Source organism: Cricetulus griseus, chromosome 3 (assembly GCF_003668045.3).
Source record: "Cricetulus griseus strain 17A/GY chromosome 3, alternate assembly CriGri-PICRH-1.0, whole genome shotgun sequence".
NCBI classification, from domain to species: Eukaryota; Metazoa; Chordata; class Mammalia; order Rodentia; family Cricetidae; genus Cricetulus; species Cricetulus griseus.
In genome coordinates this window covers 131,916,689-131,940,598 of record NC_048596.1, presented here as the reverse complement: position 1 = coordinate 131,940,598, position 23,910 = coordinate 131,916,689, and the positions used below count along the sequence as shown (strand labels likewise).

The following is a 23,910-nucleotide window of genomic DNA, read 5'->3' as shown; positions in this document are numbered from 1 at the left end:
CACACATGTGAAGATCAGAGGATAACTTTGTGGAGTCATTTCTCTACCATCCTTATATGGGGGCCCAATAAATGCTGGTCAACCAGGCTTCCCTGGCAAGTACCTTTAACCACTGAACCACCTTGCTGGCCTGTTTTTTTTTTTTTTTTTTTAACTTGTGCAAAAGATTTCAGGTAGGCTAAAAGCTCTATAAAAATGGTTGTTAAAGATGGCATGAAATAGAGTCTGAAGAAATTTTTATACTGTACATAAGTGGAATCACTGGAAATAAAGGCTCCTTAGACTATCAACTGTGTAAACAAAGTAGCAAATTACAAAGTACATATCAATTAGATCAGCAAGGAATAATAGTAAGTGAAAATCTGCAGGCAGAGTGGCCTGAAGACCCTGCAGGTCTTGGCTTACATTCCTCTGGAATGCCTCACCACTGAGCATGAGAACATGGTGGCTAGTTGCTTATCTAAGCTATTCTCAAATGGCTGTGCAGTACAAGGCTTCCAAATAAGATACCTTCCACAGATGTCCTTCCCAGACACTCTAGAAAGCAAACATCCTGCAAGGTCACTGAGGAATACACTACAAACTTTCTGAACATTCAGGGAACACAGGCTGAGCCCTTTCCAAGAAAGCTACACCAAGGCCTGGGGACACTCCTGGGATGGAGTGCCTCTTCTGTTGGCACTCCATCTCAGAATCAGGTGGAGAAACAGCTCTGTGTATCTGTAGTAGCTCTTACATTTAGACTTACCTTTACTTCTTAGGAGCCAAAGCTTTATAGTTCTCCTTTTATGCTTAGCTTCTTTACACTGCTCCCATAAAACTGCATTCACTCTACTATGCTATGCCACGCTGCCCACTAGTGAAGCTTTCCCTGGTACTTCTGGCACTCAAGCACCCTCAACCCATCCATACTGAAGATGTTATTAAGTTACCCAGCTTGCCTTGAACTTGCTCTGTAGTGATGTATCCAGGCCTTGAAATTGTGATATTCTTTTGCCTAGTTCCCCAAGTAGCCTGGGCATGTGCATGCGTGCGTGCGTGCGAGTGTGTTGGGGGGGAAGGAGGGGGTAGCTACATTGAGTCTCTATAACTCATTCTGAAAATGAAAATGGGCTTCAAGGAACAGTTTAGATACATATTTTATGGTACTACTTTATATATAGCTCTCTCTCTCTGTCTGTCTCTCTCTCTCTCTCTCTCTCTCTCTCTCTTCTGTGTGTGTGTGTGTGTGTGTGTGTGTGTGTGTGTGTGTGTCCATCCCTGTGTGCATAAACAGAAGCCAGAGGTTGACATCAATGTTTTCTTATAATCCCCCCCCCTTTTTTTTTTGAGACAGTGTCTCACTGAGCCTGGTTCTGGTTCTGGTTCTGACTGACCAGAATGCTTATCTCTATGCTTTCCTTCACCCTGCCCTGCACAAAGCATAACAAAGCTGCAGTTGCTACATGAGCACTGAGAACAGCTGACTACCATCAATCACCCTCACTATGAAATGGTAAACATGATAAACAGCTTCTTAAAACATCCTGGTAAACAGACACACTTAGTGGTACTTTAATGAACTTTTTTTTTTCTTAACATTGTCACACTATCACAAAGTAACCTTTTCTGAATGTCTAATCACTAAGCCTCTTGAGGGCTGGCCACAGGGCTCCTTTCCTGTTCTTCCATCAAGTCAAGTGTTTCCATTTCAGGAGCAGCACATTAAGTCTCCCTGTGGAATGATCTTCATCCCGCTGGGTTTTTCTTATCATTTAACCTGATAGGAATAAAGAGTTGCTCCTTTCCTAAGCACACTACCTCAGACTTCCCTTATCAGTGAAGTCTTCCCTTATAGTATGTGTACTGCTAAGCATTACCACAAATTTGAAACTTAACTTTCTTCATTTGTTTGTAAGCTCAAGTAACACAGACTTGTCTAGTCTGTTCCAGACCTTTATAGAAAGGCATTGGTAATACAAATGAATACCAATAAAAATCTGCCCCACTCACAAACAATTCTATCCATTAAGTTGTAAAGAGCCATGGAAGAGGCCATCAGTTATGAACCTCACTGAACAATTAAAAATCACATCCTGCTACCCGGCTTTTTCTGCATGTTGGAGCTAGAGGGGAATGGGGTAAGGGCAGAGCCAGAAACAAAGTGTGTATAAGAAAATGTGGCATTATAAACAATATGTATTTTTTTTGTTTAGAATAAGGCACCAACATACAACAGAAACATGAAACCTTTTTTAGACAGAAGATTATAAGTTTTAAAAATCAGTACATATGGATGAAAGGATAGATCAATGGGTAAAGGTGTTCACTGCCAAGCCTGGTAAGCTGTTTGATTCTTACAATTCACATGGTACAGGGAGAGACATGGATGCCATGAGTTGTTCTCCTGACCTTCAAACATGCACTGTGGCACATGTGGCCACTCTCCCTCTCTCCTCTCTTACTTATACACACACAAATAAAGAAAATATAAAATTACTTTTAAAAATCACAAGTTTAGCTGGGTGGTGGTGGAGCACACCTTTAATCCCAGCACTCGGGAGGCAGAGAGGTGGATCTCTGTGAGTTCGAGGCCAGCTTGGTCTACAGAGTGAGTTCCAGGACAGGCTCCAAAGCTACACAGAGAAACCCTGTCTCAATAAACAAAAACAAAACAAAACAAAAAAACCTATAACAAAGTTGGCAGAAGAGTCAACAGTAAACCAACTTCAACATACACCCAGTCATAGGAAGAGTGAAGTGATTCATCTGCAGGAAAGTGGATGGAACTGAGGATCGTTATGTTAAGCCAAACTCATAAAAGAAAAGTATCCTATGCTTTCTTTTACATATGGAACCTAGACTGATAGATAATATATATGACATCAAAGTAGAAGGGAGACCATTCTGAAAGAGGAAAAGGACAAGTAGAAGAGGAAAAAAAAGTGACAAGAAGGGTAATAGTGTGAATATGGTCAAACTACATGGTACACTTTAACAAAAGTGTCACTATAGAACCCCACTTTGTATAATTAATATATGCTAATAAAATCCTTATTTATTACTGTGGTGGTCTGAATGAGAATGGCTCCCGTAGGCTCATCTATTTGAATACTTGAGTCTCCAACTGAAGCAACTGTTTGGGGAGGATTAAGGTGTCAGTTGTCTATCAGCTTGTTTGAGACAGGTCTTTTTGTTGTCTTAAAATGTGTATGCCAAGCTGGCTTGCCTACAAACCTCTAGGGACTCCAGTCTCCAGCTCTCACCTTGTTATAGGAGAACTATGGACTCTACATGGGCTACTGGGATTTGAACTCAGATGCCCACTTACACAGCAAGAGTTTACCCACTGAGCCATTTCCTGAGCCAGTACAGAAAAAAAAAAAAAGTTTTGAAACTACTACTACTACTATCACAATAAAACACCTTGGTCACTTAAAAGTCAAGACTCTCAAATAATTCTAATTCTAATGCTGTGTGCAGACTATAAGTTACAAGGCCTGGGTCCCAAATACAATGTTCTGGCATAACACCTGAGTTTAGGTTGGCAATGTCTTGCTCATATACACAATATCCCTACCACACATGTGGTTAGGTCATGAACTGTGTCAGCCAAAGCTGCCACTGCACTCAGGATTTAGTGTAGGCATTTCTTTCAGGACGAACAAACAGTAATAGTGAGAATATTTAACATCTTTACAAACTCAATTTTTTTAAGGCAGTAAGTACTTTCAACTACTTTAGAAGCAACTATTTTCAATAAAAAAGGGTGTGTGCTGTATAAATGATTGTTTTTATAATGATTAAAACATAAACCACTTCATCTCAGGTAAGCTGTTAGTTTCATGGAATAAATGAGTGTAAAACAAAATGTAAGCCTGGACAATTTTAGTCTATTAACCAGAGCTTTTGCTGTAATATGTGTTTTCATTACTGTTCCTGTTTACATGTGACTGTGGAAGTCACTTCAGACAGAAAGGACAAGCATATCATCAGATGAACTGGGATGTGGACACTATAGTTTTAAAAAGCCACAGAACTGATGTTACATATAAAAACACTTAAGGCTCCTAACAGGCAGCGGACATCATGATACATTCGGAAGATACTATTAATAATAATTTGAGTTTTCAAAATAAGGTTTTAGATGCCAAACTGTTACTCTAAATAAAAACAAAAATAGCTAAAATAACTTTTTATCAAACTAACACTATAATGAGATTGATTTTACCCTTAATGGCTGACTTCCATCAAGAAAGTAACAACATCAGGGAGCCGTGTGGCACTTTTAATCCCAGAACTTGGGAGGCAGAAGCAAGCAGATCTCTGTGAGTTCCAGACCAGCATGGTCTACAGATTGAGTTCTAGAACAGCCAGAGCTACATAGAGCAACCTTGTGTCAAAAAAGAAAGTTAACAACAAATAACCAAGATTCAGAGTAAGAGAGAACTCAGGTTATTCAGCCTTTCGTCACTGCAACATGATATCATCTATAAATCTACAAAGTTCACATTCAAAACATGTTTTAACAGTGATGAAAAATATTGCAAAAACAACAAAAGAAAAAAATGTATCAGTCACCATGGAAATCAGCACAGAGTTTCCTCAAGACATCAAGAAGTTAAAAACAGAACCAAATATATCCCTTTTAGATATAAATCCAAATAACCAAACAGCTGCCTACCCGTCACAGCATCACAACATCATCCACAACAGCCAAGTTAGGGAATCAGCCTAGCTGCCTACTAATAGATGAGAGGGTAAAGACAAAGTCAGTCAGTCTCTCTCTCTCTCTCTCTCTCTCTCTCTCTCTCTCTCTCTTTCCTTCCTTCCTCTCTCTCTCTCTCTCTCTCTCTCTCTCTCTCTCACACACACACACACACCACAAAGAAGTTTTATACAGTCACAAAAAAATGTATCATCTACAGGAAAATGGACAGAATTGGAGACCATCATGATAAGTGACATATAAAACAGATTTCACAGACAAAGTATCTCATGTTTCCAGTCACATGTGGAATTTAGTATAAAAAAGATGAGGACTACTAGGGAGTTGGAAAGTGAAAGGAAATAACGGAGTAAAGCCTAGTACTTTGGACAATATATGGTAATAAAAATAGCAAACCAAATTAACACAATAAAACTTCCTAACATTTAGAATTTGTTTACTCTCAACAAGTGGCTAAATTGGGGCTGGAGAGATGGCTCAGGGGTTAAGAGCACTGGCTGCTCTTCCAGAGGTCCTGAGTTCTATTCCCAGCAACCACATAATGGCTCACTACCATCCGTAATGAGATCTGGTGCCCTCTTCTGGTCTGCAGGGATACATGCAGACAGAATACTGTATACATAATAAATAAATAAATAAATAAATAAATAAATAAATAAATGTGGCTAAATTGTTGAGACTCTAATTATTACAATTCCTTTTCTTAAAGGAAAAGCATGTGGAAACCAATGGGTATCAGCACAGTTTCTAGGTGTAAGGGCTGTGCTAAGTTACAGCTGCCCCCATGATAACCCATCAGAAACATTAGTGCCATCTCCATATGCATTTGTGGCTGAATCCTCTTCAAAGTAACAGGGAACATTTTGGAATAGATAGTTTGCAGCAAGTAAAAACCATCAGTTATAAAATAATGAACTAATTTTGTGTTTGATATACCATAATAATCCTTTAAAGACCATCTCAAGCTTAATTAAAGATAGAGACTCACACAATTGATGGATCCAAAGCTTGAAGTGAAAAAAAGGATGGAGCTCATATATCTAAAAGCTAAAGAAGATGTAATCACAGCAACCAAAATAACTTCTGCTGCTTACCCAGCGTGTTACTGTTTGAGTAAAAAGCTAAATAGCTTTACGAATACAGTTTTAACAAGTATTACTTTAGGTTTTTTTAATATTTTTTTTTTTTGATGGTGGGTTTTTTTCTGAAACAGGGCCTCATGTGTCCTAGGCTGACCTCAAACTCACTGTGTTGACTAGTTAATGTCAACTTGATACAGGCTGGAGTCATGAGAAGAGAGAGCCTCAACTAAGAAAACACATCAGGCTATAGACAAGCCTGTAGGGCATTTTCTTAATGAGTGATTGATGGAGAGCTCAGTCTATTATGGGTGTGGCCATCCCTGGGCTGGTGGTCCTGGCTTCTGTAAGAAAGCAGGCTGATAGCACACTAGAGCTGACCCTGTTGTTGGGGGCACAGGTCAGGCTCCTGTGAGCCAGCCCTGAGGGCTCGAAGAGTAGGAGAGCTGGACACACAGATGGACAGATGAAGAGACAGTTGGACATACCCTGTATAGCCCCTACAACACTCAGGAGAGAGGGCCCTTAACCTGGCCTTGGCAAAACAGTAGAACTGGTCCTGGTGGTGTGTAAGTGAGCTGGATCTGAGGACCTGAGAACAGAACTGACCCTTGCCCCTTGCTGTAGGCTGAATTGGGCGAGCTAGCCAAAGCAGTGAGGAGAACTCACTTGAATAGTGATGATGAGGGAAAGCTGTCAGGCTGACCAACAAAGCCCAGAATCAGGGTTGTGAGTTGGCCCACCCCAACATCCACCGCATCTATGAACTGTTTGGAACATGTGAAGCGGATGAACCTACAGATTCAAAACTGCAGGATCTCCATAACATAGGACAGCAACAAGATATCCAAGGAGTCCCAAAGAGAGCCCATTACCAATAGTGTAACAGAAGCCAGAGGCCTAGAACCAGACCAATGACTCTCAGCAATGAACACTTACAAGTAAAGATGAATGGACTAAAGGGTAAACTGTGTGATTCAACAGGCTACAATACAGCTTCCACAATGAGATTCTTCTTTTTGTTTGTTTGGTTTGTTTTTTGGTTTTTCTTGTAAATTTTGTTTTGTTTTGGGGAGGTTACAAGGGCAGATTCAAAGGGAGGGGAAGTTAAATGGGATGGGAATGCATGATGTGAAATCCACAAAGAATCAATAAAAGTTAAATAAAAAATAAAAAAAAAAAAGAAGGCTGAGCAGGCCAAGAACTAGCCAGGTTCCCCTCCATGACCTCTGTGTCAGCTCCTACCTCCTAGGTTCCTGCCTTGCTTGAGTTCCTGTCCTGATTTCCTTTGATGATGAACTGCGATGTAGAAGAATAAGCAAATGAACCCTTTCAACCAAGTTGCTCTGACCATGGTGTTTTATCAAAGCAACAATAACCCTGACTAAGACACTTAATATAATTTAGGATGATCCTGACCTTGCAGTTTTCCTGTCTCTACATCCCAAGGGCTGGGATTACAGGCATTCGGAAGCTCTCTGTTTTCTCTTGCCTGCTCACTTTCCTAAAGATACACACATGCTGTAGCCCCAGTTCTTGGCCCTTCTTCATATCCCTTCTCTTAGCAATTTCTGTTATTTCTCAGGTTTCTGGTAATATCTGCCTGCAGATGAATCTAAAGTCAACACTTTCTAGCTATAATCTGTCTCTTCAGCTCCAAGACTGGATTTCTTTTCCTTTTCCTACTTTTACTGTGATATAATCAACAAAATTACATATATTTAAGGTGTTCAATGTGACTACTTGGATATATATATATATCATTGGAAATTACAGCAATTAAATCTGTCACCTCAAATATTAGTATGTGATGAGAATATTTATGATTTTTACTAAAATTCAAGCATGTATTATTAGCTATAGGAAACCTAACATACATTAGGTTTCCACAACCTGTACTCTTTGTGACCAAAATCTCCCCACCTCTTTCTTTGAGTTCAAGTGTTTTCTCTTCCAGAGATACGATTGATCCCACAGTGCGCTTCTTTGTGCCCTCACATTATCTTGGGTATGTCCATGTCACTGAAAGTGATGGAGTTCCTCCTTTAGCACTGGATAACTTTCCATTACATATACCTGTCTTTATGTTTTTATCCATAATGAGCAGGCTGTCTCTTTACTGTGGTCACTATAAATAAAGATCTATCCCAATGTAGGGTTGCAGATATTTCTTAAGGATGGTCAGTTTCTCTTTCCCAGATACACTCAGGAAGATCATACAGTGGTTCCCTATTCTTCATTTTGGGAGGAACCTTCAAACTAAACAAGTTATCTTTCCTAAAGGCCATAAAACAGAACACAGCCATGTCCACTTGTTTATATACTGTCTATAGCTGCTTTTGTACTGTAAGCCAGAATTGAGTAGTGACAAATAGTTACTGACTTGCCTGCCTACATGTACTACCTAGCACCTTGACTGTCTTCTAGTGTTTAAACTGAGGGGAACAAAAAAAAAAAGAAGAAGACAGACTTAATCTTAAATAATAAAAGAAAAATCTATTTTCTAATTTTATTTATAAATAGCTCTAAATGTATTTTGTTTTAAATAAGGCTGTTATTACCTGCCATTGCTGGGCTGCTGTGGAGACTGCCTGGAATGATCAGAGGGCTCTGAGCGCTGGTCAGGAGATCGTGACTGGCTGCGGCGGGGAGGCCTGTCGTGCGAGCGGACTGAATGATCTGATGCCAGTGACTGAATTTCTGAAATATCTGTTAAATAAGAAGAGTATTTTCCCATGAAATGATTAAAATAAAGTATAAAGGATTCCAATGATATAAGCCAGAAGTATATTTCACATAAAATGATTTAAGCATTAATATCTCCAGAGATCAAACCCAAAACATAGTGGTGAACTACATACAAAGCATTTGTGTGTAGCAACAAAGACAGACAGACAGACAGACACAAACACACATACAAATGTACATGCAAGTTTTAGGTTTTTGAAACCTATCACTTCACTCAAACATATCCAGACCTCTTAGTACTTTAAGAAATCAACTGGGACCCTCCAAACAGAATGGTACTCACCATCTCTTTCAGAGGCATTAGCAGAATGGATACTGTCAGAAAGATCAGGGACATTCAATAAGGTAGCCCGCTCATCTCTTTGAACAACCATTTTCAATTTGCCTTTAGACCTTTCTATCAAAGTTTTTGCATCTGTCAATGACATATTTTCTGTCACAGTACCATTTATCTGTAACAGAAAAAAAAGTAGAGGTTGAAAAGTAAACAACAAAGTACAAACTTAAGTCTGATCTGTTACAGGAAGAAACACACTCCTTGGATAGCTGGAAGACCTAATACCACCTATATACTTTCTAAATCATCAGGAACATCCTATAAGCATACTAGAAAGCATTTCCAACAGTATCTAGAACAATTATTAAAATGATCCTGGTGAATGATACATATTTGCAGTAGTTAATTCTCTCAGGTTAACCCCAAACCTCATAATGGGTAAATGCTGAATATTCTCTCTGGCAAAACTACTTTCAAACACAAGCAGAGGTTACAAAATGACTCCAAACTTTGTTTTCCCTTCCAGTTCATTACAATATACAATGTTACTGTACCTTCAAGACAACATCTCCTTCTTGGATGTTACCATCTCTTGCTGCCAAACTATCTTGTGAAATTTCCTTTACGAATATATGACTAGCCAATCGAAGACCATATTCTGGAAGAATACATTTAAATATCTTAAGTTCAAAATCCTAAAACAATTAATTACAGTTTAAATTGTAAGATTTAAAATTACTGGCCTTATGAACTATCCTGCACCTAAGGTCACTCATTATCTTTAAATCATCTAAAGTCTGTAATGTCATAAAAAAGCAAAGTAAAACATGATTCAAATAGGTAACACTTTGTGTCCCTATCTTACTAAAAAACAGAAGGCCCTAAAGATAGTAGCCATTTTTTTTCAGACTGTATGACATCCTACTGCCTTATGTTTAAAGAACACAATTCTTCAGAGTGAATTGCTTGAGGCTTGAAAAATGTTGAAGTCCAACAGTACTTTGGATGACTGCCATAAATCAAATACTAGTTTTGTTTCCCTTAGCTCCTAGGTGTGTACAAACCAAGAGAAACTCAAGAGCTTTAGTGCATTCTAATCATTAGTGTAATGGTTCACAATTAGTCAAGCAGATGTGAGCAGGAGTTAATACACAGTGCTCTCTCATTTATTCAACCTACAAAGGATCCAAGAAATGGTGATTTTATCTGTGGTGGATACATGGTCAGAATTAAGGAGATTATAAAAATTTATTATAAACAAAACCCAGGTGTGGCAGAGCACCACATGATGCCCATAGTCAGTGGCTGAGACAGGACCACACAGTTAAGACTATCGAAGGAAGACAAACAAAACAAAAACTATCAGTCCTTTGTTAAGAAAAGAAATGCTCTTGGTCAGTGAAAAGAGAAAGGAGAACTCTTTTAAGTTTCACTGCATTTTAAAAGAAATAAGATTAAACAAAAACTAAAAAGCCAAGATGAAAAACAAAAAGTTTTTAATCTACAATAAATTATGAAGCCTGTCATGCAAGAATCTAAATGTTCCATCACAGTTACAATTTAACTTAAGGTAAATATCCAAAGAGTATACATAGAAGCAGGGCTAATACTGAGGTTAAGAAAAAGAAAAAAGTAGTGACATTAGGAGATTCAGGCAGGCATTGTTAAGTGCTTTGAAAACAACCATTTCATCAGAGAAAAATACAGGAGTAAGGAAATATTCTTATTCACAATTAAAAGGTTTCAAATAGCTGGACATGCTGCACACTTTTAATCCCTGAAAGGAAGAGTCAGGCAGAACTCCGTGAGTTCAAGGCCAGCCTAGGCTACATAGTGAGTTCCAGGACAGCCAGAACTACACTGTGAAACCCTGTCTCAAAATAAAACAAAGAAAAAAAGGTTACAAATGGTCATTATAGAGATGGAGCCAAAATATTCCTCGTGTATCAGTCTACTCCTTTGTGCTAGGTATTTCTTTGAGTACACAGTAACTATGTGCAGGCACTAGAGATTAAACCAACAAATCAGACAGTCCCTGCACCTTGGCAACAAGATGTTATCATGGTAATTTAGTAGTACAACAAAGATTCAAACAATGGAACTAAATATGCATATCTACCAGGGTCAGAGAAGGCCTGAGAAAGAAATACCAAAGCTAAAACTTCACCTAAGAAACACTAAATCTAAACCTCAAGGATGTGTTGTGTGCAGGAGGCTGGGAGTATTCAAATACACCAAAGTACGAAGGAAAGAGCATGGCAGGTATCATGGAGTCCTAAGTCTAGGACAACTGACACTGATAGAAACACAAGGAGAAGCACCTTCACAAAAGAGTCTACAGGAGTCACTGGAAAGGCAGAGAGACCAGTCACAAAACTGGCAAAGCCCACTAAAGAGATATAGCAGCCTGGAAAAGAAAATCGGCAGTATAGAAAGGCAGAAGTTACGACATGTTCATTATACACAGACAAGATGTTGAGGGGAAGTCTATATATTATCCATGCTTAGCTGACTGAAAAAAATGGATTGACCTGATATGGTCAAAGAAATGCTTTATTAGAAACACAAAGAAAAAAATTGAGAATAAAATGTGATTCCCTTAGGATTTGGCTGATTCTGAGGAATCCCGAAGGACAGCTGGGAACACAAGAGTGCACTGGCTTGGACTAGAAAAGCAAACGGTGACATTAGCAGTGCACTGAGGTAATGGGGATTCTGAGACTAGTACAAAAGAAATCACAGGACGTGGAAGAAAGATTCTTGAACAAAAAACTAGAGCATCAAAGGATAAGTTGATGAAAATGAACAGGAGAAGTGGGAACCTCGGGAAGATGAGCCTTACATTATTCCACAAATTAGATAGCTGAGAAATATTACTGGAAGGGCCTGGGAGACTTTGTGAATAACAGGTACTGATCAGAGAAAGCTGAAGAGTAAATAAGTAAGTGCAAATAGTAACACCAAGTGCAGACTTAGGGGTTAACTAAGCGTAGGAGTGGGTAGGATGTCAGTGACAAGATGTGTGAGGTGGTGAGATCAACCCCAGCATTCTTTCTTCAACAACTTTGAAATCAAAATGATCAGCCATACATAACTAAAAGCAAGAGGGAACAAAAAGCCATTTAAAAGCTAGTAATTTGATGAAGTGATACAAAGTAGCTGGACTTCAGTTTTAAAATGTTAATCCTTCCATTTACAAAATAAAATAACCCATCTCTCCCCTCTAAATAAGTCCTTAGATTTCTTTCCATAGTCATACTACTATTGATCTAAACACAACATTTTAATTCAGTGATAGTGTGACATTCCTTGTTAGTTAGCATAATTTGATTTTTGCTGTTCCTGTCACAATAAAACACTTTATTTCAATTACAGTTTGCTCCAACAAAATGATCTGAGAAAAGGTGTCAAAATGCCCCAATGTGTCTGCCTTAACAGGATTTGAGTCCTACCAAAAGAACACAACTACAAAGAGAAATTGAATAAAACAAAGATAGGAAAATAAGGTCACTGCATTTCTCATTAAAATTAGCTTTAAAACTCTCACGTGAAAACAATACAAGAGTCAGTGGAGAATACCTTCATTTTTCCGAGACTTCACCAATGTGACCTTGGTAGGTTTGGCAGGCTGACTTGAGGCCACCGATCGCCTGTCTGAACGAGGGGACAGGCTCCTCTCTCTACTTGCACTTCTATCCCTTGCCCAGTTCTTCTCACTCCTTCGGTTAACTGAAGCACCACGGCCACTTCTTGGATCATGTACTTCCTCATCATAACTATCATCCTCATTATCAGATACTGGGTCAGGGTCTGGACGACTTATAGGGATCTGAACTTTCTTTTTCCTTCGAATGGTCTATAAGTAAAAAGAGATTATAAACTGAATGATACCCATGTACTCTCCATTCATGAGAGGAAGAAACATACATTTCTCTTGTCCTATATCAACTAATTTAAACAGAAAGGAGATAATATAGCAGTCACACCAATCCATTTCCACAATGGCTGCTTTCTTAAACAGAAATGACTAAGCAACAGATTAGGAATAGTAAATTTACTAAATCCTTCCAGAATTTGTAACAATCTTCCAGGTGACAAGAATCACAAACTTACTGGGAATTAGTAACTATAACTGTAAGCATATCATATACCTTATGGATGCTCTGTAACTGAAAGCACAACAAACTCACAAGTCTAACCTCATTCCTTAATCTAAATTTGATAGTGCATCATTATCAAGGTCTACAGTTATCCTGACAGACTGCTAAGGGACACATTTATTTGCCACAAACTAACATACAACTTACTCTGCAGCAGCTTGTGAGCTCAGCATGCTTTCCCAACACAAACTGCCTCCTGCCTCTGTGTCGGTCCCATTTAAACTTCTGGCATGAGTGCAAGTTCCTTCTTGCATTCTCTTAGTGCTCCCTGTCCACTCATTCCTTTGTTTTCTAAGTTCGAGATCTATGTGCATCTTCTGAATGTGCAGTTCTGTAATCCTTCAAGCCACCTGGCTCCCTCACAGTGGTACTCTGAATGTCCTCAGGGGCCTGCAAGAGCTTCTTGGGACACATGAGTTCTTCTGACACCGTTAGCTACTCAAACATTTGGCTTATTTCTGATTGCTCCATCTTCTTCTGTTTTCTCAATCACCAGTCCTTTCACGGCCTCACTTGCAGTCACATTTAATGACTTTCTACTGGTTTCTTCCCCTCATCTGCCATGATAAACACCAGATATGTTTTGACATAATAAAAAATATTTTCTATTGCTTAGGCCATCTATAAACTCATTCTACTAGTAGAATTCTTGCCACCACTCAGCCATCTTTTCATCTGCATCTTGTGCCCTCTCAATGCCTAACATGGGTTTCTTTTAAATCACTACGAAGGCCTCAGTCCCTTGGCCTGCTTTGGAGTCAGTGTCCCTTTACGCCCTCTTCTAAAAGCCCTTCAATGTGTCTCTTTTATTTGATGCTCCTTTCTTGTGCTCTCCAGAGATTAAGTGGATCATTCTGTCTGTGAAGAAAACCTTACCATTTGGGCTTGTTCTCATCAATACACTCTTCCAAGAGGCTTCCTCATCAGTTACCATTCTATGTGACTTGTAGCTTTCATCTCTCCCAATTACCGCAAATCCATCTGATAATTGCCAAATAATCTTGTCATGCTATTCCCTTCCAAATTATGTTGTATTTCTTTCATGGCTAAATTTCTTCTGGACTGAGTCAACACTAAACACCACTGCTTCTTACTCTCCAGATTAACCAGAGTGGGTCAGTCTGAAGTTGGAGGACAAGCAGCAAGAGAAACCAGCATGTAAGAAAGACAAGCAATGTGCTGTTAAGAAAGAAAGGACAGTTGCTTTCCCCGGGCTGGTTTCACCTCTCCTTCACTCTCCAGAGAGTTGTACTAGAAGTGATACCCTATACTGCATAACCTAGGCATGCCAATGCATCCTGTGACCACAGACTTAGCTTTAAGGCAGTAACTTGAAATGCACCCTGAACAATTCTTCATAGACAATCTTGGTTTGTTCTTTCCCCTCAACAAGTCACAGATAAGGAGGTAGTGGATGATTGGGGTTCAGAGGAGGAAGGGAAAGCTTTCCCAGCAAAGAAAGTTCACAGCAGGAAGGAGGGCCGCACACACTTTCACAATACTTGCCAAGATCCAGGATAACATAGTGCCCTTTATAAAAGAAAAATTCTATCTAAACTTAGATTAAAGACAGAGTAGAGAAGAGCAAATAACTTCAGAACTACCTTTTCATTTCTTAAAGGACAAGGAATAGCTTGAATACAGAATACCTTTAATCCCAGAACTCAGGAGGCAGAGGCAGAGGCAGAGGCAGAGGCAGAAGGATCTCTGTGACTCTGAGGCCAGACTGGTCTACATAGAGTTCCAGAACAGCCAGAACTACAGAGACCCTGTCTGGAGAACAAGGGGGATGTGGTGTAAAGGGGGGAGGGGGCGGGGGGGGGGGGAGCCCGGGGTTCAAATACCAAACAAGTATCAAGAGCAGTTGATAGTTCTACTAAATTAGCACAAAAGATACTCACAATTTTTGCATTTTTCCCACTTTTCCTTAGCTGCTGAACAGCAAAAGCATGTTCAACATTGTCCATTGAAACTCCATTAACCATTGCAACTCGGTCATTTTCCCTAAAAGGGAGGGAGAGAACACCAGAAAAACATGTTAAAGAAAACCATAAGACTTCACTAAATCTTTAATAACAGGTTAATTAATCTGCTTGTCCTTAGAGCAATGATAGAACAGCATCATATTTTACTGTCAGGTCTTTCAAAAGAGCATTTACAGGGCATCAGTTTCTTCTTTTGATGTTTCCCTAAAGGCCTGAACACAGCAGACACTACAACAAATAAAAAGATCACTGGTAGCTGAATTACAGCATCAGATGAAACAAAGTCACCCAGCTACCAGAGACACCATCATTAAACATTAAGTCTTTCTCCTTTTAAATGTCTTTGAGTCCTTGTGGTTATAACCTCAATTTTTCCTTCCTCCCCTTGCTATTCTCTGTACTGCCCTAATCTCCTCAGCATGCAGAAAGGGAAGACTTCATGTGAGAGGCCCTTAAAAACTAGTGCCCACCTAAAATAGATAGTAGCTCTTGCTCACTGTCTTTACCATTAGGGTTACTATCTATTTAAAGTAAGGAATACTTAGCTGCCCAATTTCATCACTGATAAAGATTTCTTAAGTGTAAGTGTGCATTCACTTAGGGAAACATATTAAGCAAGTACAGCACAAGTTGGGTATAAATAATCCTGAATCACTAACAAAATAGATCCATAATTGTGGACAGGAACAATGTGGGGGGAGAGGGAGGGGATCTGAATTAAGAACAAAACCCATACACTTACTGTAGCTGTCCTTCAGCTGGCCCTCCCTTTAGTACATCTGAAATCACTATGGAGGTTTCTCCACTCTGAAAATGAGGGTTATCTCTTCCACCAGATATTGCAATTCCAAATCCAAACCCAGGAGCCTAAAATAGTAATCAAGTAAAATCGTTCTATTAAGGACAACAAAAATGCTCATTATAGCATACATAATGTAAAAACTGTAAATTATAATCTTATTGCATTTATGATTTGTACTCACACGATTATACATTACAATCACCAGTCCATTCTATGAGAATGCATGTTCCAATAAATTATACACCAGATATAGCAATATTAAAAATGTCAACTGCATAAATATTCCATAAGCAATAAACTTATTTTAAAATGCTAAAAAGATCCTGAATTATTTTTGATTATCAGGTAGGGTTCTGAAGGGACAAGTAGGGCTCAGCGTGATCATCACGGACACTGACACCGGGTTCAGAAATAACAGACTTGACTCATCCATAGACCATCTATCATTTCACACAATACTATGGTTGCCTTAAAAAACAAGTCTTATGTATTTCAACTTCCTTCAGTTATTCTAAAAAATCCCAGAAAAAAATCCCTACACAAGTAACACTAATGTACTTCATTGTATAATAGAATTCACTGTATAATAGAAAATGTGCACCAGTTTTCATTTATTTTTCTTTATATTTTAACTAAATATATTATAATAAGGTACAAACTTCTGAAAGAACTAAATTTCTATGCCAGCGACTCAATGGTTCAATACAAAGAAAAAAAAATCCAAATATTTCTAAGTGTCAGGACTGCACCTCAGCCTTGCTTCTGAACATACAGCATGGGCATGCTGCACTGTGGGTGCCATTGTGCCCAGGTGATGCCAATACCTGAACAAGTGTTTTTACTGTACATTAAACACTTTCAGCTCTTACAGACACATCTTTCTTTCTTTTTCCGAGAGAGAGTTTCTCTGTGGCTTTGAAGGCTGTCCTGAAACTAGCTCTTATAGACCAGGCTGCATTTGAGTATCAAATTTGTCAGCATTTGAGTACCAAATTTGTATATTTTTGGATTGTACTGTGGTAGAATGTTTGGTTTTAAAACTTGCTGTTTGAGTCAGGTATAGTTGTACATACATGTGAGCCCAGCAATTGGGAGGTAGAGGCAAGTGGATCAGAAGTTGAAGGTCATTTGTTAAGTTCAAAGCCAGCCTGAGAAATAGAGACTTTGTCTTTAAAGAACAAAAGCAAGACATCACTGAGTTGATTACTTGAATTTCATAAAATTGTCCAGTGAATTTTGATTTAGAATTAGGACAGAATACCCAAACGGACACAAGTTAAGGAAGACGCCTGGTATCAGCATCTGCCACATGCATACACATACCCTAAATAGGAAATTATTTAAGTAATAAATATAACTTCATAGCTATTAATACAGTACACAGTCAGTACACAGTAGCAATGGGTTTCCCAATATACCAATTTTGGCTCGATGGCATAAATGCCTTTATGGTGTTATATTTACATAGGGACAGGGTTCTCTTTATAACAACTGTCCTTATCAAGTTCCATATTGACAGTATATGTACGCTGATAAAGGACATGAAAACTGTTATGCCCTTTGAAGTGAGGGGTTTGACAATCACTAAGCCATGGGCAAATATATTACATCTTGGCACAGCAAAATAATTTCAAGAAATGTATCATTATTTTAATTGCTGAATACTCAAATACTAAAAATATACAACACATTTTATTGATCATGCATTAGCAAATGGGTATTTGTGTTTTTACTTCCGGCTATTTTAAATAAGGCTGCTATGAATATTCACACGCTACTTACTGAGTGGATATCTGTTTTCATTTCTTTTAGGTCTATTTCTAGAAGTGCTATATAGTTAACTTCTGAGGCATTCCTAAATTGTTTTCTATGATAGCTGCATCATTTTACACTAAAATCGGTAATGTATAAACATGCCAATTTATCTCCATCCTTGTCAACCTTTCCACAGTCTATTCTTATAGCCATGTTGGGAGAGCCCTGGGCTTTGTGGTGTATCTCCTTGATGACATTTCCAATCCTGATTAGGCCCAATTTACCTGTTTTCTCTTTTGTTTTGGGCTTCTGACATCACATACAATAAAACATTTCCTAATGTAAGGCCAACATCTATCCTTGTATTTTCTTCTTGAGGTTCTGTGAGTCTAGCGACACTTGAGCCTATGATTCATCTCAAGCTAACTTTGCACACAGTGCAGCAAGCAGTCCGGTCCAAGTTCATCACTTTGCATGTGGCTTAAAAGCTCTCCTGTCACCATCTATTAAAGATCCATACCTCCTGCACTGTACCAGCACTCTCATCTCAAGTTTCCCTCTTGTTCAATTGTTTCCATAGATAAAAGGCTTAGCAGCTCCCCTATAGACTCCCTCTTAATTCCCTTGCTTATGTAATTTCACCCTCTAAAACATTACCATAATACTTTAATAAGAAATCAGAAATGCCTAACTCATTCTGAGCATTCACTTTATTTCTCATAGGATTATTAAAATACATGCAACTTCCAAGGAAGAACAGCTGGAAATAAAGTAGGGTGTTATGATGGAAGTACAGCACAGAATCCAACCCCCTCGAATGTTAGTTAAGGTATCAGCACCTTAAACTACAGATGACACTTGCTAAAAGTGTGATGTCTTTATGTGACTATGAGACTTTAAATGTGTTTGGTCTTGCCTGAAATATGCTCAAATTGTAAAATGTGTACACATTTTATAACAGCACAAGGAAAAGTACATAATTTTAAAATAATGATTACATGTTAACATGGCATTTTGAGTATACTGAGCTAAATAGGATATAATGAAACTTTCAACCATTTTTAAAATATGAAAACCAAAATCTTTTAATTTCCATGTGGATTTTGCTGTAGATTAGGTTATTGGACAGTGCTGCTGATCTCTTGGGAGAGGCTTTGTGGACCATTACTGATTTCATATGCCCACTAAATTTTATTGTGTGTAACTAAGGAGATACAAAACTGACTAGGATTTCAAACCCCAAAAAGGTCATAGTGCACCACAATGGGGCAGACTACTGCCTGAGGTTTATATATATTTAGTTGTCACTGAGAACCACTGAGTGCAAAGACCAACTATTTCACTCCTGGGCATATATCCAGGGAACTTCACTTCATACACTAACATACAGACATTTGTAACCCCTTGTCTACTGCTGCTTTTTTTTACCCACTATAACAAAGAATTAAAATTTGGTGTTTCCCTATAAAATGGAATACTCTTGAACTCTAAAGAAAAATGAAGTTAATAAAAATTGGAGGAAAATCAATAGACAGGATGTATGATATTATGTGAGGTCACAATCTCAAAGGAAACCAAAAATCTCCTGCTTTCTCTTATGCAGACTCTAATCAATAATATATGTAAACAAATGTGTATGTGAGTACAGCAGAACATGACGGAATGATTTTCTTAAAAGTAGCTGTTGTTTGTTTTAAAGGACTTTGGTGGGCTTTTATTTTTGAAGATTTTTTGTGTGTGTGTGTATGTGCATCTATGTAAGTGTGAGTATAGGTGCTTGTGGAGTCCAGAAGAGGGTGCCAGATCCACGGGAGCTGGGGTTACAGGCAGCTGTGAGCCAATAAATGTGGTTGCTGGGGACTGAACTTGGATCGCCTGGAGGAGCAGCGAGAGCTCTTAAACACTGAGCCATCGCTACAGCCCCTCTCAGAGGTTCTGAAAAGACAGCTTTTCTAAACCAAGTTGCAAGACTTTTGCCAAAGATTAACTGAATTGACTTCTAAGGCTGCACAACAGTGTTTTCAGGTACCGACATCCTCTGTTCTTCTAAGTTTCTCCAGAATAAAATGTAGAGTGTCTAGAGCAGGGCTGCAAAGTCTTCTATAAAAACCCAGATAGTAATTAATATATGGGGCTTTGTAGGCTGTAAATCTTTGTTATGGCTATACACTGCTCATGTGGCTATGCTCCAATAAAACCGTATTTATAAAAAGCAGACAATTGGAAGGGCTGAAGAAATAGTTCACTTAGTAGAGTGCTTGCTGATACATAAGCACTCGGGTCTATGCTTGACAGTCCCATGTAAAAAAGCTAGGTGAGTTGGCATATGTGTATAATACCAGTACTGGGAAATGAATACAAACTGGGATCACTGGCAAGCAAATTTAGCCTAGTGAACAAGCTCTAGGCCACTGAGAAATCTTGTCCCAAAACAAGGTGATTGTCTCCTGAGGAATGATAGTTAGGTTGGTATCTGACCTCCATATGGGCACATACATGCACGTGTGCACATGTACACACAAAATAAAAACAAGCAATAAATTACTTCCTGGACAAATTTAATCTTTGAACCATAGTTTGTTGACACTGACCTAGAGCAGTAGCTTTCCAGGTTTATTGCAAAGAAAGAAGAATCAACTAGGTTGTCCCTTCTGACCAAAGATTCTGATTCCTTTGGCTTAAGGTAGATCTAGAATACCATTTTTCTGGAGAAATCTTCAAACTGACTTACACAATGGCTGTATGAATTTGCACCCACAGTGCAACAGTGAATAGTTTCTTTCTCTCCACACCCTAACACTTGCTGTCAGATTTATTGATGCTAGCCATTCTCATTAGCATGAGGGGTATCTCAAAGGGTTTTAATTTGTATTTCCCTAATGGCTAGGGATATTGAACACCTTTAAAATAGTCATTGACCATTTGTGCTTCTTTTTTTGAAAACTAGTCAGTTCATTTGCTCACTTGTTGATTGGTACTTCCATTTCCTTAGTATTGAATTTCTGCAGTTACTAGTAAACTCTGCATATCTCCAGGTAAAGACTTTCTTCCATTCTGAGGGCTGTCTGCTTGCTCGGCTGATGGTTTCCTTTTCTGCACAGAAAAGAACCCTTAGTTGTCATGTAATCCTGTCTGTTGATACATGGGTTAGTCCTGTGCTGTTGGTGCTCTGTTTTAAATGTCCTTGCCTATTCCAACATCTTGAAGGGTATTGCCTGTGTTTTCTTCTGAAACTTTTAGTATTTTAGGCCTTAAACTTTGATCCATTTTTTAAAATAGATTTTGTACATGAAGAAAGATTCAAATCTAATTTCATTCTTCTGTGGGTAGAATTCCAATTTTACCAAACCATTTGTTGAATAAGCTGTCTTTTTTACTCAAGGTATGGTTTTGCCTCCGTTGTCAAAAACATAAGGACCGAGTTTAGGTAATGGCCATGAGCCCTCTTTCATTAAAAAGGATATAAAGCTAATTACTTTTCTAGTTCTAACTTTTTCATGAATTATTTGTTTTGGGTGGTTTTTAAGTACATAAAATATATTTGATACCAAAAGTAAAATTTATCATGAAGCTCCAGTAGCCTCCATTCCAAATGCCCATTCTAGCTGTATTTTAGCAGTAAGAATAGAATGTTAGAGGAGCCAGCCAAATCACCCATTGGAAACTAGAGGTATAATTTATTATTATCACATTACATTTCTCCTCGTAGTGCTTTAGTTATTAAACAAGGAAAATGAAAAAAAAGATACATATGCTAGTTAAAAGTATGATTCTGGGGCTGGGAAGATGGTTCATTTGGCAAAGTGCCTGATGCATCCATAAGTCTGGGGATCGGCATTTGGATCCCCAGGGCCCACATAAAAGTTGGGTGTGGAGGCTATGTGCCTCTAACCCTAGTGCTGACAAGCAGTGAAGACAGGTAGATTCCTGGAACTTTTTGGCCAGCTGGTCTAGTAATCTGTGAGCTCTAGTGCTAGTGAGAGACTCTATCTAAAAAACCAAGGTGAAAACAACCAAAGAAGACACCCATTATTATCAACCTCAGACACACACACACACACACACACACACACACACACACACACACACACACACGCAAGATTCTGAATGTTAAAGAAACCATCGTGGTTTGTGTCTGTGTTCCATGTCATCTCATCAATCTAGAGAGGCAGTCCTTAGGCAAACCTGGCAGTGTGAGGGCCAGTGGAGGCTGCATTCAAATCTGCCTTCTTCCTGCTTTAGGAGATACCAGTTCCCTTGGAGGGTTCATCGAGGTAAACAGAGATAAGAGGGGTATGTCAAATTCACAGCTCTTTGGTTTCAAAAAGGTGTTAAGTGTTGTGCTGGGAACATAGCATCAGATTGCCTCTGCCTCACCAAAAAGACAGCACTTTTTCACCCCCCCCACCTTTTAATTTAAATTTTTTTAGTTTTATAAACTTTATTAGTTAAAAAAAAAAAACAACTTGAAAATAAATAAAAATGTCACACACAAAAATGAATCAGACCCAAAGTCTCTCCAATTCAAGGACAACACCCCAGCTTTCCATAACATTCTTATTAAAGGTTTAAAGTTCCTGCAGCAATGAGTACAATCCACTACTACCCAGGTTGCACTAGGAATAAATCCTGCCAGCCTGCTGGAAATGTTTTTCTAGAGCATAGCTCAGAACTCTGAATTGTTCCAATTGTTCCAGTTGTTGGAAGTTGTTAATATCTGCTAATGTTGTTGCAGTAACAATGAAATTGGGCATTAAAGGTATAAGAAAACACCAAGAGCCAATGAACAAGGACAGATGATGCTTTGTGGGGTTTTTTTTTTTTTTTTTTTTTTTTGAGATATGGTTTATCTGTGTAAAAGAGCTCTGGCTGTCCTGGAATTCACTTTGTAGAAAAGACTGGCTTTGACCTCACAGAGATGGGCCTGCCTCTGCCTCTCCCTCAATAGAAACAGAGTTCATTTGGGACAAAAAGAACTGCATTTTTTAAAATTAGAGGATGAATCTGATAATTCCTTTCAAGAATCTTTTGTAACAAATCAACTGCATTTAAAAAAAAAAAAAAAAACTACAGAATTAACACTCAGGAGACAGAGACAGGCAGATCTCTGTGAGTTTGAGGCTAGCCTAGTGTACAGAGCTAGTTTCAGGACAGACTTCAAAGTTACAGAGAAACCCTGCCTCAAAGAACAACAACAATAATAATAATAAAATAAAAAATAAACTACAGGATGAGTTTGATAACTCAATATCTGGAAAATTAAAATTACTAAAATTTACATATTTTCTGAGTTAAAATGTAAAAGATCCCAGCAGTTCACTTGATAGACCCAGAGAATGAAGTATTAGTTATCCCTCACTGTGGAAAAATATCTGACAAGAATCAATTGTAATAGAAGGAGGAGTGGATTTATTCTGGTTCATGAAATAAGAATACAGTCTAGCACGGTAGGGATGGCATGGTGGTAGGAGTGTAAGGCAGCTGGTCAGTCTGTTCAGTCTGAAAGCTCGGAGACCATGTACTCCACAAGTTCCAGGATCCCATGAATGGTACTGCCCATATTCAGAGTCGGTCTTCCTCCTCGGTTAAAACCTGTTGAGAAACATCTCCACAGACATGCCTCAGTTTGTCTCCTAGGATTACAAATCCATTTAACTTGGCAATAAAGGTTGATCATTACAAGGTGCTCAGCATTAATCTACAGAGAAAAACAAACTAAAAGAGCTACAATAAGATACCACTAGACATCTATTAGAATTACTAAACTCAATGGTTAAAACTGACAGTATCAAGGGTTAATGAGACAACTGAGAAGGCTTATCCAGTCTGGCAATGCCCTATAAAATTAAAACAGCTAGTATAAAACCCACTGCCATTCCATTTCTAACGATTTACCCATGAAAATAGTTGTGTTCATACAAAACTCCATATGCTAAAGCAGATTCATTCATAATCAACAAAAACTGCAAACAACCTAAATGTACCATTAACTGTAGAATGAGTAACTATTATACATTCATACAAAGTGGTAGAATTTAGTAAGAAGCAGGAACTAGATACCAGCACAGGCAAGATTATGGAGAAGTCTCAAATGCATTAATGGAAGGTCATGAAGTCCGTCTCAAAAGGCGACTTATTACATGAATCCATTTATATGACATCCCAGGAAAGGTCAAAGTTTAAATAGACAGATCAGTGGCTCAAGGCAGAGTAAAAGGACAGGGCTGATTACAAAGGGGCAGTGTGTGTGTGTTGGGGGGGTGGGGGGGTTCTAAAGGAAAATTTTAAGATAATGGAATCACTCTGCATTTTTACTGTGCTATTGGTTATGTGACTGTCAAAACTTAGAAATGTATACTAGATGAATATATATTTATTGTTAGTAAATTATACCAA

At 38.5% G+C, this 23,910-nt stretch overlaps 1 protein-coding gene across 6 annotated transcripts in view; it reads right to left on the bottom strand.

Annotated features, from left to right (window-relative positions):
• The window catches only part of Tjp1 (tight junction protein 1), a 75,937-nt gene that overhangs the window by 34,406 nt on the left and 17,621 nt on the right, over positions 1-23,910 (bottom strand). For all 6 annotated transcript variants that reach the window (XM_027408086.2, XM_035442467.1, XM_035442468.1 and 3 more), the window contains exons 3-8: positions 15,700-15,824; positions 14,874-14,976; positions 12,392-12,668; positions 9,367-9,470; positions 8,819-8,987; positions 8,349-8,496 (exon numbers count right to left, since the gene is read on the bottom strand). In XM_027408086.2, the coding sequence (XP_027263887.1) occupies positions 8,349-8,496; positions 8,819-8,987; positions 9,367-9,470; positions 12,392-12,668; positions 14,874-14,976; positions 15,700-15,824 (926 nt within the window). The remainder of the gene's footprint in view (positions 1-8,348; positions 8,497-8,818; positions 8,988-9,366; positions 9,471-12,391; positions 12,669-14,873; positions 14,977-15,699; positions 15,825-23,910) is intronic.